Genomic DNA, 15,799 nt, shown 5'->3' on the forward strand with positions numbered 1-15,799 from the left:
CAGGGAGGAGAGGGTAACCAGGGAGCAGTTGCCAGGCTTGGAGGTGCCTGGCAGCCAAGGAGAGCCCTCCAGGCTGAGGAGCCCCCAGACCTTTCCTTTGCACTTGGCTCAGGACATCACTTCCCTGGGGAAGTTGAGAGCTCCTGCAAGGGGTGCAGAGCCTGCCATGAGTTGTGTTTCCCTCAAGAGAGGTGCCAAGGACCAGTCTGTCCCTGCACAGGGGGAAGGCTTTTGGTGCCCAGCATGCCTCATGCCTGCAGCAAAGCCCTCACCCCATGGAGGGTTATACCCTGTGTCCAGCTGGGTTTGCTCACAGCTTGGCAGCCACTGGTCACATCAGCCTGTACTTGTGTCCACCTTTCTCATCCCCTCAGGGGCCATTGTGCCCTTTGTCATTCCTTACCCACCTCCCCCATTCCACCAGCCCTCACTGGAAAGTGTCAGGAGGCCTGAGCTCTCAGCCTGTTCCATCCCAGGCTCTTCTGTTCCTTTCCTTAGTGTCACACGATGGATGGTGAGTCCAAGGGGTGGTGTTCCCCATCCCCAGGGGACAGCCTGGTTCCTCCAGCTGCAGCCTCCTGGGCTGCTTGTTTCCTGCTGTGGCATGTCCACTGTGCTGGTTTTAGCTTTTGGGTTGGTTTCAGACTCTTCTGGTGCTCTCAGAGCCTGTCTGGTTGTATAATTCTTTTCCTCTTTCCCAGCTGCCTGTCCCACCTGCATCTTGCCACTGCTATGTACACTGCTTGGAAATCATCCCAAGCAGCAGAAGGCCCTGGCTCAGGCTACAAACCACCCCAAAATACAGGTCATTAGCTTGCAGTGTCTGATCACCCTCCCCCACTGAGGCTACCTGGCCTTATGCCAAACCTCAGCCCTCATTTATGGCTAATATTCCAGTATTACCAGTTAAAGCAGGTTTAAAACTAGGATCAGTAGGGGGCCAGCCACTGTGCCTTTACTGGCATGTGAGGAGGTGGTAGTCACTGGAATATCTGGAGTTTCACAAAGCACCTGCTGCTTTCCTGAATCCTGCTTTGGGCTCAGGCTGGCAATGAAAGGCCTGTTTGCCAGCCAGGCTCTGTGCTCACCTGCCTGGGCTGAGCCCCAGCCACAGGTAGTGCTGGTGGGCTGTCACTGCCCTGCCACAGGGGACCAGGCACAGCACTGAGGCATGAGATGGTGCATGAGCACCAAAGCCACCCAAAAACTAGCCAGACCCCCCCAGTGCCTGCCCTGCACGGCTCCCCAGGCTGGGCAGCCCCAGGCTGGGTGGGTCTGCACAGGACAAACTCCCCTGGCCCTGTGCAGCTCCTGAGTCACCCCAGTGGCCCCAAGGATGGGGACTCGGGGTGAGCAGCTGTCCCTGCAGCCTGGGCAAGGTGAGTGTGTCCTGTGAGAGCTGCAGCACTAGCAGTGACAGTGTGAGCCCAAGGTAAGCTGTGCTGCCATGGTCTGGCTGGCTGTCAGCCCACACGAGCCCTGCAGCACCCCAGGAAGTTCAGGAAGCACTGGGCAGGATCTGGCAACCCCATGGCCCTGCTGGGCTGGCCACCACCCTACATCAGGGGGGAGAACCTTGGGATCCTTTGGGAAGCTGCCAAGCCAGGTGAGCCCCTGCCCTGTGAGGTTCCTGCCACCCTGCAGCTGGTCCTGTCCAGCTTGTGGCACATGGGTGGCTGGATACCCCAGCTGTGATCCTGGCACCTCTATCCCTGGGGATTGAGGGGTGCCTGCCTGCCCACTGGCACCGACAGCTCCAGGCCCTCCAAGGCCAGCTGGGACTGGGGACACGGGGCAGGCAGGGACATTGGCTCACAGGCTGACAGCAGACAGGGTGACCCCTCTGCCCCTCCTGCCTGCCCTGTGGTCTCCCTGCCTGTCCCTGCCCTGCAGGATGGAGCTAAGGAGGGTAAAGGTGCTGCTGCTCACCCAGGGGAGGAGAAGGAGGAGAGGTTGCCACTGGGTGTGCGCCTGCATTCATTTCTGCCAGCTGGTGTGCAGCCAGAGCTGGGCAGGGAGCTGGGGTGCCCCCCATGCCTGGCTCCAGGCTGGAAAAGGAGCAGCCCCAGCCCAGGAGTGAGAACAGCCGGGAGAAGAGGGTGCCCCCCTCCCCCGGGGAATGCCCTGAGCCACAGCCCCAGGCAATGGGGGGCCAAAGGGAGACAAACCTGGACTGGGACCAGCCAGGAAAGGGGTGCCAGTGTGCCCAGCCGGGGCCCCCGGAGCAGGCACGGGGCTGCTGAGGGAGGAGTGTTAACAATTAACTCTATTAACCAAGGAGTGGCCTCAGGGGATGCTGCAGAAGGGAGGGGGAGCTGCCAACCGTAGCAGCCCTTCCCGGGTGAGGGCTGGGGCTGTACCAGGGGCTGCCCCCTCAGCCCATCCCTGCCACCCCAGCCCTTTTTGGGGGCTGAGGCTCACCCCTCACTGCTGCTCAGGACTCCCCAGCCTGCAGCTCCCCGTTCCTGCCCACAATTAAAGATCTGCCAGCAGCCAGGTTTGACCCTTCCTTTCCAAAGAGCAGGCCAGCTCCAGGAGGAGGCCCTGATGAGGCAGAGACCCCACACTCCCAGGCTGCAGCACCCAGCAAGCAGCTGAGGGGGGCAGCTCAGCACCCCAAACCTGCAGTTATGGGGAGGTCAGCCCATGAAAAGGGGCTGGGGTGGGGATGGGGTCTGCACTGAGCTTGGAGGGCCTCAGCACTGGGGCCATCAGGCTCCATCCAGCTTGTTTAAGTTTCCCTGTGGAGCCTTAGAATTCCTTAGCTTGCCACAGCATCCACTTCCCAAGTGGCTGTTAACCACTCAGATTTGGGTGCTTCCCTTGATGCCTGCTGTCAGTGATTTAAGGGTGGGAACGAGGAACACCCACACAATCCCTGGGGTGAAGGTGCAGGGCAGAGCAGCCCAGGCCTGGGAGGGTGAGCATGGGATGATGGCTGAGGCCCCACCAGCAACTCACCCTCGGACAACTGTCATCCTTCTGGTGACACACAGCTGGCAAAACCTGGTGCAAAGGACAAGAGAGCAAAGAGCATGCAACACGGACACACACATCACGTGCAGGCATGTGAAATGGGGAGCCAGGGTGTGAGGGGTAGGATGTGCTACAATATCTGTAAAAGTGGCCCCAGGGGGCTGGAGGCTGAGGAGGAAGAAATCCCTGCTGTGAACACCACACTCCTCACGGCAAAGGCCTCATGGTGAAGCCCCCAGCTGAAACTGCCCCTCACTCTGCCCACGGGGGCTGTGCACAGCTCAGCTGCTGCTGCAGTCTGCTGCTGGGCTGGGCTGCAGGGACCGGACACAGGGATACATCCCCGAAGCAGGAAAAGGAGCTGGGAGCAGAAGCTGCTCCCTGCTGTGACCCTGCTGATGGCTGCCTTGCCCCAGCTGCAGGAAGTGGGGCTCACAGGAACAACCCTCTGTGTGTCAGCGTTCCCAGGGATGCATCCTGGGGGATGTAAAGGCCACAGGGAATTGCTGAGCTTTATCCTCTGCTGATCTTTCAACCCGGTACAGCTCACAGTCACACTCCTGGCACCCCCACAGGCTGTGCTCCCTTGGCTAAAGGAAACCCAGCTCTCCTGGCACCTCTCCATCAAGGAAACAACTGGGGAACAGCAAGAATACCACGGCACTGTTGACACAGGCAGAAAAAGGGGCAGAACAGTGCTGTGCTGGGAGCTGGGAGGCACTCTGTGCATTTGGACCAGCTCCAGCCACTTGCTGCCCAAGCTCCTGAAATCCTCCCCAGAGCAGAGGAGCAGTCAGGCCTGACGAGGGCAAAGGTGACACTGGGGAGCTCAGGGCACCCTCCCCTGCCCAGGCAGCAGCTCAGGGGATGTCACCAGGGCACAGCCACCCCTGGGCATCAGGCAGCACAGAGCAGGACCTCCAGAGAGGCCACCCTGCCCTGCTGACTGCAGGCTGCCTGCCCACCCTTCCCAGGAGAGACAGAGCTGCCCTCCCTCCCTCCCTCTTCTTCTCTGGCTGAAGTCAGGATGTGAAACCTCTGCCTGCCCCTCACCCCTGTTTTCCAGCAAGTGCAAGGAGCATTTACCACCCAGGCCCACCAACAAGAAAGATGTGTCACTTTGTCACCAATTTATGGCTGGATGTCTTTAATCTTCAAGGTACATCATGGAGATCTGAGGAAGAGCCAGCAGCAGAACTGCCAAACCCTGTTCGTGTGGGAGCCAGAGAAGAGCTCCCTAGGGCCATGGGCACTGCTGGCTTTTCCAGCCTGGAAAGTAATGCCTCCTGCCAAATTCTGCCCAAAAACTACCTCTGATCTTGTGAGTGATTTGCTTTACAGAATGAAGATGAGCATGACAGTGCATCAGCAGGTGCCAGAGCCACAGCTCCAGCCCCCCTCTGCAGCAGGGCACACCAGGCTCCTGTGTGTGTGACATCCCAGAGCTGTGACCCCAGTGAAGGGACACACTGGCACCCAGTGAGGATCCTGGAGAGCTCCCTGCCCCTGGGCTCAGCTCAGTCCAAGCATGCAGCAGCCCCAGTGAGCAGCTGGGGGTGGCACAAGCCTGTGGGAGCAGGCAGGAGCAATCCTGCCCAGGCAGTGTCCCTGCTGTGCCACTGCCCAGCTCCCGGCAGGACCACAGAAACCCACAGTGCAAACACAGCCCCGGGCCTGGGGGGTGAGGGAACAGGGCTGGGCTGCTGCTCACCCCACTGACAGCAAACCCAGTGTCCCACACAGTGCTTGGCATACTCAGGCCACAGCCAGGAAGCTTCTCTGCCTCCAGGCAGCAGCAGCACAGCACAGGTGAACCTCCAGCCAAGGAGAGAAAAGGCTCTGAGAAACACAATCTTTAGTTCTTAAAACACTTCAGCATTTAAATAGGCAAATCTCTTGTGCAAATGATGCTCAGACACGTGTAAGACACAGAGAACAGCACGGGGTGCTCCCAGGTGCAGCACAGCCAAACCTCAGAGGTGTAAAGCTCCTGGCAGGACAGAGGGCTGCAGACAGCAGAGTGCTGCCACAGCTCCAGGCAGTGCCACACGCTGGGCAGGCCATGGGCTCAGCTGTCAGGTGTGACCTGAGACTCCTGTACCTGCCATGCTGAGCAGGGTGCTGCAGCTGGGGCACCAGGAGCTCCCCAGAGGTGGTACCAGCAGTGTGACAGCAGAGCCACCAGAGGCACAGCTGAGCACACACAGCACCTCGGCAGGCAGCAGGGCACAGCACGGTCACTGAGCTGTGCCAGGGAGGGGACACGTCCCAGTCCAGAGTCCAGAGCTGTGCTCACCTGCCAGGCCTGGGCAGGGGCTGTTGGCTGAGGGGCACAGCAAGGGCCTGCAGAGCTCCTGTACCGCCCCTGCAAGGGCACCCTGGCCCAGGCTGTGCCTGAAGGTCACGCTGGCAGGGTGCAATGTCACAGCCCCAAGAGCAGATCTGGTGCAGGGCACACGCCCAGCCCCTGGTGGCACCGCGCAGCTGGGGGCACACCCCGGGGGCTGCCCCGCCGTCACTTGAGGCCGTAGATGAGTGCAACCCCCAGGAAGAAGAGCAGCCCGATGGAGAGGTCGGAGAGGACGCGCAGCCGTCCCTGCGCCGCGGACTCCTCCCGCCGGAGGCGCAGCTGCTCCCGCCGCGCCCGCAGCAGCTGCTCCCGCTGCAGCTGCTCGCCGTAGTGCGCGCGGTAGAAGGCGTCGAAGTCGAAGGGCGTGGGGCCGGGCCCCGGGCGGGCTGGGGCGGCGCGGGGCGGCGCTGGGGCGGCGGCGGCGGGGCGGCCCGAGGGCCGGGGCGCGGCGCGCAGCTCCTCGGCGCTCAGCAGCCCGCGGTCGTACTTGCGGCGCAGCGCGGCGCTGCCCAGCACGCGGTAGGCCTCGCTGACGGCGGCGAAGCGGGCGGCCGCGGCCGCGCTGCCCGCGTTGCGGTCGGGGTGGTAGCGGAAGGACTGCTCGTAGTACGCCGTCTTGATCTGCGCCGCCGTCGCCGTGGACGGCACGCCCAGCACCTCGTAGAGGTCGCGGCGCGGCCGCGGGGCTCCCGCGCCGCCCGTGTGCGCGGCCCGGAGCGGCGGCGGGGCCCGGGAGGGCGGCGGGGCCGCGGGGAGGAGCCGCCGCAGCCGCCCCAGCGCCGCGGGGCCCACGGCGGCCGCCGCCATGACGAGCGCCGCGGCGCGCACGAGTGACGCCACCGGCGGGAGGAGCGGGCGGCGGGCGGGCGCGGCGCGGTCGCCGGGCAGTGACGTCACGCAGGTGCAGCATGGCGGGCAGCGGCCGCCGGCCCGAGCACCGCGGGCCGCCCGAGCTGGTGAGGGAGCGGGAGCGGCCGGGGGGACCGGGAGCGGCTGGGAGAACCGGGAATGGCCGGGGGGACCGGGAATGGCCGGGGGGACCGGGCAGGGTCGGGGGAATCGGGCTCGGCTGGGGCACCGCGCAGGGCCGGGGTCCGGGCCTCAGCGCGCCCGCCGCTCTCTCGTTGCAGTTCTACGATGAGGCCGAGGCGCGGAAGTACACGCAGAAGTACGGCGGGAGCGGCGCTGGGCGCGGCCTGTGCTGGGGTCTGGCGTGGGGCGGGCAGCGGGGAAGCGCCGCGGGGGGGTCGGCCCTGGATCCCGCCGGGAGCCGCGGGGGTCCGGGAGCGGCAGGGTGCGATCCTGCCGGGAGCCCAGCGCTGCTCGGGTCCTGCCGGGAGCCCAGCGCTGCTCGGGTCCTGCCGCGGGCGGTTCCAGCCCCGCGGTGCCCGGGATGTCGCCCGTCACCCACGCTCTGCTCTGTGCCTCAGCTCCCGCGTGGTGGAGATCCAGTCGCAGATGTCGGAGCGCGCCGTGGAGCTGCTGGGGCTGCCCGAGGACCGGGCGTGCCTCCTCCTGGACGTGGGGTGAGCGGGCTCTGCCCGGGCTGTGGCACGTCTGGGGCGGGAGGGGTGCACGGCAGGGGGTGGCCGTGTCCCGGTGTCTTTTGTGGGCTGAACAGGAGGGACAGGCTGCTGGAACGCTGGGGGTGTGTGGCCAGCACAGCCTCAGAGCAGCCCCACAACCCCAGCACTTTCTCCCTTCCCCCTCTAGCTGTGGCTCGGGGCTGAGTGGGGATTACATCTCTGAGGAGGGTCACTACTGGATTGGCATGGACATCAGCCCTGCCATGCTGGGTGAGCACAGCCCCCCCTGAGCCCCTCAGGGGCCCCGGGGTGGGAGCTGACTGCCTGAGCTGTGCTGTGTTCTGTGCAGATGTGGCCGTGGAGAGGGAGGTGGAAGGAGACCTGCTCCTTGCAGATGTGGGGCATGGCATCCCCTTCAGGCCTGGCATGTTTGATGGCTGTATCAGGTGAGTCTGTGCTGCAGCTGAGCTCCCCTGACACCCCCAGAACTGCTCTGTACCCTGGTGCACACCTGGTAGATCACAGGTGGGAGGGACTGGCCTTGTCAGCCTCTCTGCTCTGTGCACCTTGGCTCCAGGACATTCTCCAAAATTCTGGGTGGTAGGAACAGCTTGTGACAGCTGTTTGCCAGGTGATGCTTCTCCTTTTTTGCTGCTGAGCTAGGAATTTTGTTGAAGGGAAGAAAGTAAAGCTGGGGCTATTGTCAGGGTGGCTGAGACCTGCTCCAAGGAGGAGAACAAAGTATAAAGTGGCACAGCTCAGAGAAGTCAGTCCCTGGAGCAGGGGTTGATGCTTGGCTTTGGGATGAAGGGGGCAGAGGGACTTAGCTGCTCAGAGAACAGCTGGGAACAAGCAAGGGCTGTCCATTGCTGAGACAAAAGCTCTGGCTCAGATTGCTCTGTGGGAAAACCTGTTTGGCCAGGCAAGGGACACAGCTGAGCCCTCCCCTGCTGCTCAGGAACTCTCATGCTTGGAGCAGGAGTAACAGCTTCAGGCTGAAAGGGAGAAAATTGAGGTGAGATACAGAGAAGAAATTCTCCCCTGTGAGGGTGGTGAGGCCCCCAGGGTGCCCAGAGCAGCTGTGGCTGCCCCATCCTTGGATCCATCCAAGGCCAGGTTGGACAGGGCTTAGAGCAGCCTGGTCTAGTGGGGGTGTTCCTGCCCATGGCAAGGGCTGAGCTTTAGGGTCCCTTCTAACCCAAAGCATTCTGTCATTCTAGGATTTGAGCACTTGGTCTAATGGGGATGCTTGGTGATGCTTTTGTCCTTTAACTTATGCACCTTGTTAAGTTTTGTGAGTCTCCAGAGGGGTTCATGTAGCTGTGAAACAGAAGGCAAAGCAACACAGAGGAAATTAAATTATTTCCCTGAGGCCCAGCACATGCCTAGAGCAGGAATTCAGCTCAGAGGGAGGTGGCAAGCTCTGTGCAGGAACCAATGACTCTGTTCTGGGTTCTTACTTTCCTTCTCAGCATTTCTGCAGTGCAGTGGCTCTGTAATGCTGACAAGAAGTCACACAGCCCCCCCAAACGCCTCTACAGATTCTTCTCCACTCTGTACACTGCCCTGGTAAGTGCCACCCTCCACCAGCCAAGCCTCTGCTGCTCTCAGGGCTTTCCTTTTTAGCAGGACACTTCAGGTCAGGTTGTTTTAGGTAAATGCTGCCCTGAAGCAGGCCTGGCAGGAGCAGCCACTGCTGCCTTCTTGCCTGGTGCTGCTTCTCATCAGGGTTGTGGTGGTGGTGGTGTTTTCCAGACCTGCCAGTTCATGATTCTGGGATAGCTGGGGTTCCCCTGTGCCTCACTGCCTCTGTGGGCTGAGCAGCTCTCCTGAGAGGCCTGTCCTGAGCTTTTGGGGAGGAGAGGGCTCATGTCGGGCTGGGGTGGGTGACCCAGGGGGGTTACCTGCTCTGGGGCAGGGGCGTGACCAGCTCTGTTTCCTGCAGGCCCGAGGATCCCGAGCTGTGCTGCAGCTGTACCCTGAGAACTCAGAGCAGGTACAGCCCCTCACTCAGCTGGCAGGGGTACAGGCAGAGAAATCATTCACTGTTTGCACTGTGTTCTTCCACATCAAGGCAGTGTCTCTGTCCCTCCTGCCACTTCTAAAGCTCTTCAGGAGCCCAAAAAAATAACCTGTGAGGAGGACACCTTGTGCACATTCTGTTGTTTCATAGATTGTCTTGGGCTGAGCCTTAAAATTAAAGTGGTGGGACATGGTGTGAGTGTGGGTTTGAAGACTGGCTTAACTCAGGCGTTACTTAAAATCCAGCCCAGTATCCCTCTCCTGGAGAGTCTGCTGTGCCAGCTACCCCAGCTAGGCTGAGGAGCAGGGAGAACCAGCAGAGGCAGGGAATTGGTGTCTGGATGGGACTGCAGAGCTCAGCAGGAGGAGGAGCAGTCCCTCTTGGGAATGCCCAGCCAGGTGTGGTGCTCCCAGAGGCCTCTGGGCTTTCCTGGGGGATGACTGCTCATTAACTTTGGACCTGCTGCTTTTCCCAGCTGGAGCTCATCACTGCCCAAGCCATGAGAGCTGGATTTACAGGGGGAATGGTGGTGGATTACCCCAACAGTGCCAAAGCCAAGAAGTGAGTCCTGCATCTCTGTGTTTGGGGTGAGGCACAGGTTTAGCAGTGGTGGTTTGTTTTCAGGGGTTTTTTTTGGGGTTTTTTGTTGATTGTGGGTTTGGGTTTTGGGGGTTTTTTTTGGGGGGAGGGGTTCTTTTGTTTTTTGGTTGGTTTTGTGTGTGTTTGTTTGTTTCCTGAGCTGTTCTCTCTTCCATTATACAGTTCTGGACAGAGGTTAAAGCTCAGATCTGATTCTGTCATAAACCACCTCACTTGCCTGGGGACTGAGACTCACATGCTGAATCCCATGTTCATGCTCCTTATTCTTGTTCTTTCAGGTTCTTCCTCTGTCTCTTTGTTGGGACATCTGGCACATTACCAAAGGTGAGGGCCTCCATGAGGCAGCAGAGCTGCTGCCCTGGGTGGTGTGGAGGAGCTGTGGGCAGTGTGGGAACCAAACAGCTCTGGGAGTGCAGATGTGACTTCATTTATACATTTTCTGCCAGGCACCAAGCCCTGCTCTCACATCATCACAGACTGGTTGGGTTGGAAGGGACCTTCCAGCTCATCTTGTTCCACCCCCTGCCATGGCAGGGACACCTTCCACTACCCCAGGCTGCTCCAAGTCCTGTCCAGCCAGGCCTTGGACACTTGCAGGGATGGGGCAGCCACAGCTCCTCTGGGCACCCTGTGCCAGGGCCTCAGCACCCTCACAGGGGAGAATTTGTTCCCATATCCAATCTAACCCTTCCCTCTTTAAAGCTGTTCTTCTGACATCTGCCTTTTTTTGCCATGCTTTCTGGAAGACCAGTTTGCTCCTGCTCTGGTCCTTCCCCTTGCAGATCCCTGCATTCCCCTTAGTTTTGCTGGGCTGTGCCTGGTCCAGAGGAGAACACAACTTCCCAATTTTGCTTTCCAGGGCCTTGGTACCGAGAGTGCCAGTGAAGAGCTGCACCAGGCAAAGTTCACCAATGAGAGGTATGATGGGGGTGAGGCTGCAGACTCTCCCTTTCACAGCAACCCAGGGGAGAACTGCTTTATCTTCCCAAGGGCCTGAACACAGGGAACAAAACTAGTTAGTTCCAGGGCTCTTCCATGGGGCTGCAGGTGCTTACCCTAGAGCTGTAGCTGAGCAGTCATCTGTGCTTTCTGTCCAGCACTGGGCTCTCCAGCTGGTGCCAGTGGTGTGGCAGAGGGAATGTTTACAGGGCTCATGATGGAGCCTTTGAGGCAGGCTGCAGTGCTGAGTCCTGGCATTCCCTTTTTCCTCCTGTCCAGGTCTTAGCTGTGGCCTGGGGGTTTGTGCTGCTGGGCCTGTCTCTTCCCACAGTAGTGGTGCAGGGAGGAGCCCCTCTTGCAGCCACTGGGAGAGACAGAACAAAAACCAGAGGAAAGTTGTCATGGCTGCTAGGAGCTTGTGGCTGCCATGTTTTCCTGCCTCTCACATTGCTGTTCTTTGCTTACTCTTAAGGGCTGTCTGGTCTTGGAGGGCAGTAGCAGAGCTGGGAACGTTGTAGGAAGCCTGACTTTGTCTGACTTGTTTGGAGTAGAGCAGCCAAGGGGAAGGTGGTTGTGCATGAGCCTGTAATGCTCTGAGATCCCAGAGAGCAGCATGCTGCTGGTGTGACAGGGGGTATGGCCTGAGTTCATGGGTCAGGATCCCTCTGCTCCCAGCCAGGGCTGGAATCACCCTTGTCCTCATCCTCCTCGTCCTCCTCCTCCTCCTCCAGCGTGTCTGGAGTTTGGCCACCTGCCCCAGTGCTGCCTGAGCCTCTTGCCCAGGGTGGTGGCAGGGAAACTCGCTACTTCTGTGAGCCAGTTCTGGGTGACAGTCCTCTGGGGCAGAGAAATGAGCCCCCACACCTCAGTTCCTCTCCAGCTGCTGTTCTCTCTCCCCACAGGACACGGTTCAGGAACGTCAAGGGCAAGTCCGTGAAGAAAAGCCGGGACTGGATCCTGGAGAAGAAGGAGCGCAGACGACGCCAGGGCAAGTGAGTCCAGCTGAGTCCTGCCTCAGAGGCTAGGCTGGCCTGCTGTCACCTGCCCTGCCTCCTGCCACAGACCTGCTCCCTTCCCCTCCCGAGGTGCCCTGCGGGTGGTGCTGAGCTGTCCCTGCTTTCCCCACAGGGAGGTGCGAGCAGACACGAAATACACGGGGCGGAAGCGCCGTCCTCGCTTCTGAACTGCTCTGGACACTGCTGCCATGGAAGGTGGCACGTGGGTGCCTCCAGAGAGCCTCCTGTGGATGGCACACATGGCACCCCACGCCTGGGGACTTGCTGGGACTGGTCATTGTGGCTCTTAAAGGTACAGACTGGCTCAGGTGCTGCCAAACAGCAAAGCTTCCAGCCCTGTTTCCCTGCTGAAGGTGCAGACTGGGCAGTGCTCTGCAGAGCCATCACTTACCTTGCTGAGTGCAGTGAGCCAGCTGAGCTCCAGGTAAGCCTGGATGTGATATCCAGTTCCTCACTAAAGAGTCAAAGAGTTGGAAGTGTTTGCTTGTGTCCTGCATCCTGCTCTTGCTGCTGGGAGTACTGAGGTGGGAATAGGGCACCTCATTCCCTGCCAGCTTCCCCTCTGCCTGCAGAGGATCCATGCTGTCAAGGTGTGGATCCATGAGGACAAAGTTGCTGCTGGCACAAGTGTTATTCCAGTAGCTGTTTATTCCACCCTGTTTGCTTTAGTGCTTCCAGGGTGCTGGGGCTGACTGGACCCCCCATCATTCTTCCCTTCCCTTGAAACAAGGAGAGGTGCCACTCAAAGCTTTACAGTTACAAATGTTTATTCTACATAAAAATTCCACAAAATGGGAAGCTGTTTTGCACCCAAAGCCTTGGGAGAAGAAAGGAATGCTAGCAGGAAGGGAAAGAGGGAAAGAGAAGAGAGGCAACATACAGTGTCATCCAGCCCAGTGAGACAGAGCAAGCCAGGGTCAAGATCCACATAGAAAACAAGGACACTTAGCTCACAGTACAGCAACAGTAGAACTCCACGGGGGGCTCGGAAAGCCTTCAAGTACATTAATTACAAAAAAAAAAAAAAAAGAACAAAACCAATCCCCAGTTCGAGTGCAAGCTGTGCGTGCCCCACACTGCTCATGGAATACTGCATCAACACGCTCCCGGCGTGGGGAGGGCAGGTGGCACTTGGAACAGAGGTGGTGGAACCCAAAGGACAAGCGGGTGCAGGTCGGGGGCTGGAAAGAAAAGGTGAAACGTCTTCCCAAAGCACAACCACACTTGGTGATTTGGTCTGTACATGCAACAACAGGTAGGTGAAAAGGAACTCAATGGGGCTTCCCGTAGTGCAGGGGTAATTATTGCACCAAAACACCCTCCCCTCACAGCGAGGACAGTGTGAGCCTGCCTGTGGGGCAGCAGTGGCCGCCTGCTCCTCATCTCCCTGGCTTTGGAGCCCAGCACTGCTGCTGCCCTCAGGATCCCAGCAAAGTGCCAGTGGCCCCATCTGACTCCTGCTGCTGTGGGGACTGCTGGCAGTGGTGGTGCCAACAAGGAGCAAGGGCCAAGAACCCCCCTGGAGGCAGTTCCTGGCCTTGTGCCTTGACAGGGGTGCCACAGCCCTGATGTCAGGTGAGTTTGTGCCACTAAAGCCGCTGCCTGGAAGAAAAAAAAGTCACCTTGTGCTAGCAGTTGGCATGGCTGCAGGGCAGGAGCATGGCTGCAGGGCAGCAGCCTGGGAGGAGGGTTTTCCTGCCTGCCCAGTGTTATTGCTTCCTGGAGGGGCCCTGGGGCTCTTGCTGGCCTGGCAGAGTAAGCATGGACGGCAGTGGCAGGGAGCTGCTGAGGGACAGAAGCATGACCACTCCCTTTTCCTGCAGCCAGACGTCTCCCTGGAGCAGAGACCTGCCCCTGCCTGCCTCCTAGCCCTGCCTGCCTGGTCCTGGTGCCCCAAGCCCTTCAGTGCACGCAGGCTGCAGTGCTGGGGCTCACATGGGTGCTGTGGGACTGTGAAGGAAGGGGGCTCTGGTCTGGGGTGTTCCCATGGCTGCACCCCGAGGGGCTGGGACTGGGCAGAGTGGGGACCCAGGCTGGACCCACTTCCCAAGGGCAGCTGCATGCAGCAAGGGGCTGTGTGGGGGAACCTCGGGTGACAGTGGCAGAGAAGCTGTGCCAGGGCTGGCCCTGGGGCAGGCAGCACTCTGTGGCTGCAGCCACTGCCTTTCCCCTGCACCCAGGGGCACCACACACAGCCAGTGCCTGAGCCACAGCACCCTGCCCTGGTGCTGGTGGGAGCTGGGAGGTGATGCTGCCCAAGGCTAGAATACTGGCTGCCATCCAGTGTCCCTTTTCTGCTACCAGCAGCTGACAGCCAGCCCCTGTCCCAGAGTGGCAGTGGGTCCTACTTTGGGACTCTGTGGTGCTTTGGCATGTGCACAGGCCAGCCAGAGCCCTGGGGTCTCCAGAGGAACGTGAGGGCAGAGCCCTGTCCCTAGCCTGAGGGAAACAGGCAGTGGCAGTACTGGACCCCCCTGAGCTGCCAGTGAGACCCCCTCAGCAGCTGCATCTGTGTCATGGGCACGGGGCACCCGGGTTGTCCCACAGCTCCCCACTGAGGTGCCTCACTGGATGGCCGGGCAGGAGGGCACGGTGCCAGCAGGTGGCAAACAGGTAGTCAGGCACTGGCCTGTTCAGAACCAGGCTGGAGACAGGAGGAGGGAGGCAGCTACTCCTCGCTTTGCAGGGGGCTGGATGCAGCAAGGGCTGCTCCTGGGACCACAACAGGAGAAAGCCCAACTGCTTCTAACCCCCAGCCAAGGGTACGGAAAATCAAGGCTGGAGCTGCCCTGCTTGCAGGTGAGCGCTGCCAGGGACTGCATATCAGCAACAGCCCCAAACCCCGGCAGGTTTGTCCAGCCTGTGGGCAAGAGGAGCCAGGACCACTGTGTGCCAGGGCTGAGAGCCTGTGGTGAGGCTGGCTGCAGGATGAGCAGCCAGGGAAATTCACTGGCCTCAGACTCCGTGCCACCCTGCCCTGCCAGGCCAGCAACCAGGAGCAGCACTGGCCCCCACATGCCTCATTCCTGTCCCCAGGCTACTGTGATGGCCCCAAGCAGCACATGCTCCACCAGGCACCCACCACCTGCACATCCAGCCTTTGGCACCTTGCTGGGGTGAGGGCTCGTGTAGGGAGGGGACAGCCCTGCCACAGGAGGAGCGGCAGGGATGGAGCCCCAGAGCCAGACACAGTCACTGGCCAGGCAGGGCTGGGCAGAGCACACCCCTGGGGAAGGGCCCCGGAGAGAAGCAGCCCGAGGGAAGGTGTTTGCAAGCACAGATGCGGCTGACAGACATGAGAGTTGGAGCTGATGGGCAAGCTGGGCAGGCTGACTGGGCACCGCACTCCCGGGGACCCCAAACACCCACACCCCTCCCATCCCTCCCCTGTCACTAACACACTGCCCATTAGGGATGAGCAGCAGTGTCCCCGCCGGGTCCCAGCCAGCCCCCCAGCCTGGAGCAGTGATGAGAGCTTGGGTTCCCCGCCGGGTCCCCCTCGCACCCATCACCATCGCCGGCCCCCGCCTGCGCCCCGGGGCTGGAGCTCCCTCCACACAGACGCACCGCACCGCACACACAGCGTCACAAACAACCATGCATTAAAACTGAAATGCTGCTGGGAGGCTCCGGGGCTGCGCGGGTGGCTCCGGCGTGGCTGCAGCCCCATGGCACGCGCGGCTCCGTCCATCGCACACAAACAGTCCTGGGGTGAGTCTAGCCGAAAATGCCGCCGAAGGTGGAGGCGATGACGATGCCCAGGATCACGCAGCAGATTATGATCATGATCTTCTTCTGCTCAGGTGTCCCAGCGGCAGTGGGGAGAGAGGGGAGAGGGGATGGTGAGTGTTGGGGCAGGGTGGACGCAGCAGTTCAGCACAGCAATCTGTCCCGTTCCCCTTTGCCCATGGTGGGCTCTGAGCAGCACCCTGGGAGCCAGAAGGGCCCTGGCAGTCCTGGGCAGGGAGGGACACCCCTGCTCCTGCTTCTGCCCTGGGCTGGCAGAGCTGAGCTGGTGGCCTTCAGGTCCCAAAGCTGATATGGGACCAGGTGTTGGGAGCAGGACAGACAGCTGGCACTGCTCAGAATCTGAGCTGAACGATGACCTATCTCTGTTTTTTGTTTTTGCAAGGGCTATCTCTATTTTTCGTTTTTGCCCCCATGCCTGGTCCAGGGGTCCACCTTGTCCCTTTTCCTCCCCCCAGGTAGCACCCCTGCCCTATGGCTCACTGTCAGCTTTCACACGGTCTGTGCTGGGAGCTCTGCCTCAGCTGTGCCACCCTCAGGGCCTGGGCTGCTCCCAGGGGCGTGGGGCAATGTGAGCAGCTGCAAAGCTGTGCCAGGCTGCCTGGGGCAGGCACGGGGCCAG

General features: G+C 60.6%; 3 protein-coding genes and 1 non-coding gene across 4 annotated transcripts in view; 2 read left to right on the plus strand and 2 right to left on the minus strand.

Annotated features, from left to right (window-relative positions):
* Positions 1-4,106: 4,106 nt before the first annotated feature.
* On the minus strand, positions 4,107-6,231 carry DNAJC30 (DnaJ heat shock protein family (Hsp40) member C30). Its single transcript, XM_064395103.1, has one exon. The coding sequence runs from the start codon at positions 6,131-6,133 to the stop codon at positions 5,492-5,494; it is 642 nt and encodes a 213-aa protein (XP_064251173.1). The 5' UTR covers positions 6,134-6,231; the 3' UTR covers positions 4,107-5,491.
* BUD23 (BUD23 rRNA methyltransferase and ribosome maturation factor) lies at positions 6,164-12,467 on the plus strand. Its single transcript, XM_064395102.1, has 12 exons — positions 6,164-6,282; positions 6,457-6,494; positions 6,757-6,852; positions 7,040-7,122; positions 7,202-7,298; positions 8,325-8,421; positions 8,798-8,848; positions 9,351-9,436; positions 9,754-9,799; positions 10,335-10,393; positions 11,317-11,406; positions 11,543-12,467. Exons 1-12 carry the CDS (start codon positions 6,235-6,237, stop codon positions 11,595-11,597), a joined length of 846 nt encoding a protein of 281 aa, XP_064251172.1. The 5' UTR covers positions 6,164-6,234; the 3' UTR covers positions 11,598-12,467.
* LOC135283961 (small Cajal body-specific RNA 20) lies at positions 10,732-10,864 on the plus strand. Its single transcript, XR_010349543.1, has one exon. It is a non-coding gene; the product is annotated as a small Cajal body-specific RNA 20 (non-coding RNA).
* Positions 12,180-15,799, minus strand: part of STX1A (syntaxin 1A) — a 72,653-nt gene continuing 69,033 nt past the window's right edge. The window contains exon 10 of the mRNA XM_064395101.1: positions 12,180-15,225. Within this exon, the coding sequence (XP_064251171.1) occupies positions 15,148-15,225 (78 nt within the window). The 3' untranslated portion in view covers positions 12,180-15,147. The remainder of the gene's footprint in view (positions 15,226-15,799) is intronic.

The sequence above is a fragment of the Passer domesticus genome, chromosome 19 (assembly GCF_036417665.1).
Source record: "Passer domesticus isolate bPasDom1 chromosome 19, bPasDom1.hap1, whole genome shotgun sequence".
NCBI lineage: Eukaryota > Metazoa > Chordata > Aves > Passeriformes > Passeridae > Passer > Passer domesticus.

Coding starts and splice junctions, on each gene's coding strand:
- BUD23 (XM_064395102.1), top strand. CDS start 6,235: ATGGCGGGCAGCGGCCGCCGGCCCGAGCACCGCGGGCCGCCCGAGCTG. Junction 8,849..9,350: donor ACCCTGAGAACTCAGAGCAG/GTACAGCCCCTC, acceptor TGCTTTTCCCAG/CTGGAGCTCATCACTGCCCA. Junction 10,394..11,316: donor GCAAAGTTCACCAATGAGAG/GTATGATGGGGG, acceptor CTCTCCCCACAG/GACACGGTTCAGGAACGTCA.
- DNAJC30 (XM_064395103.1), bottom strand. CDS start 6,133: ATGGCGGCGGCCGCCGTGGGCCCCGCGGCGCTGGGGCGGCTGCGGCGG.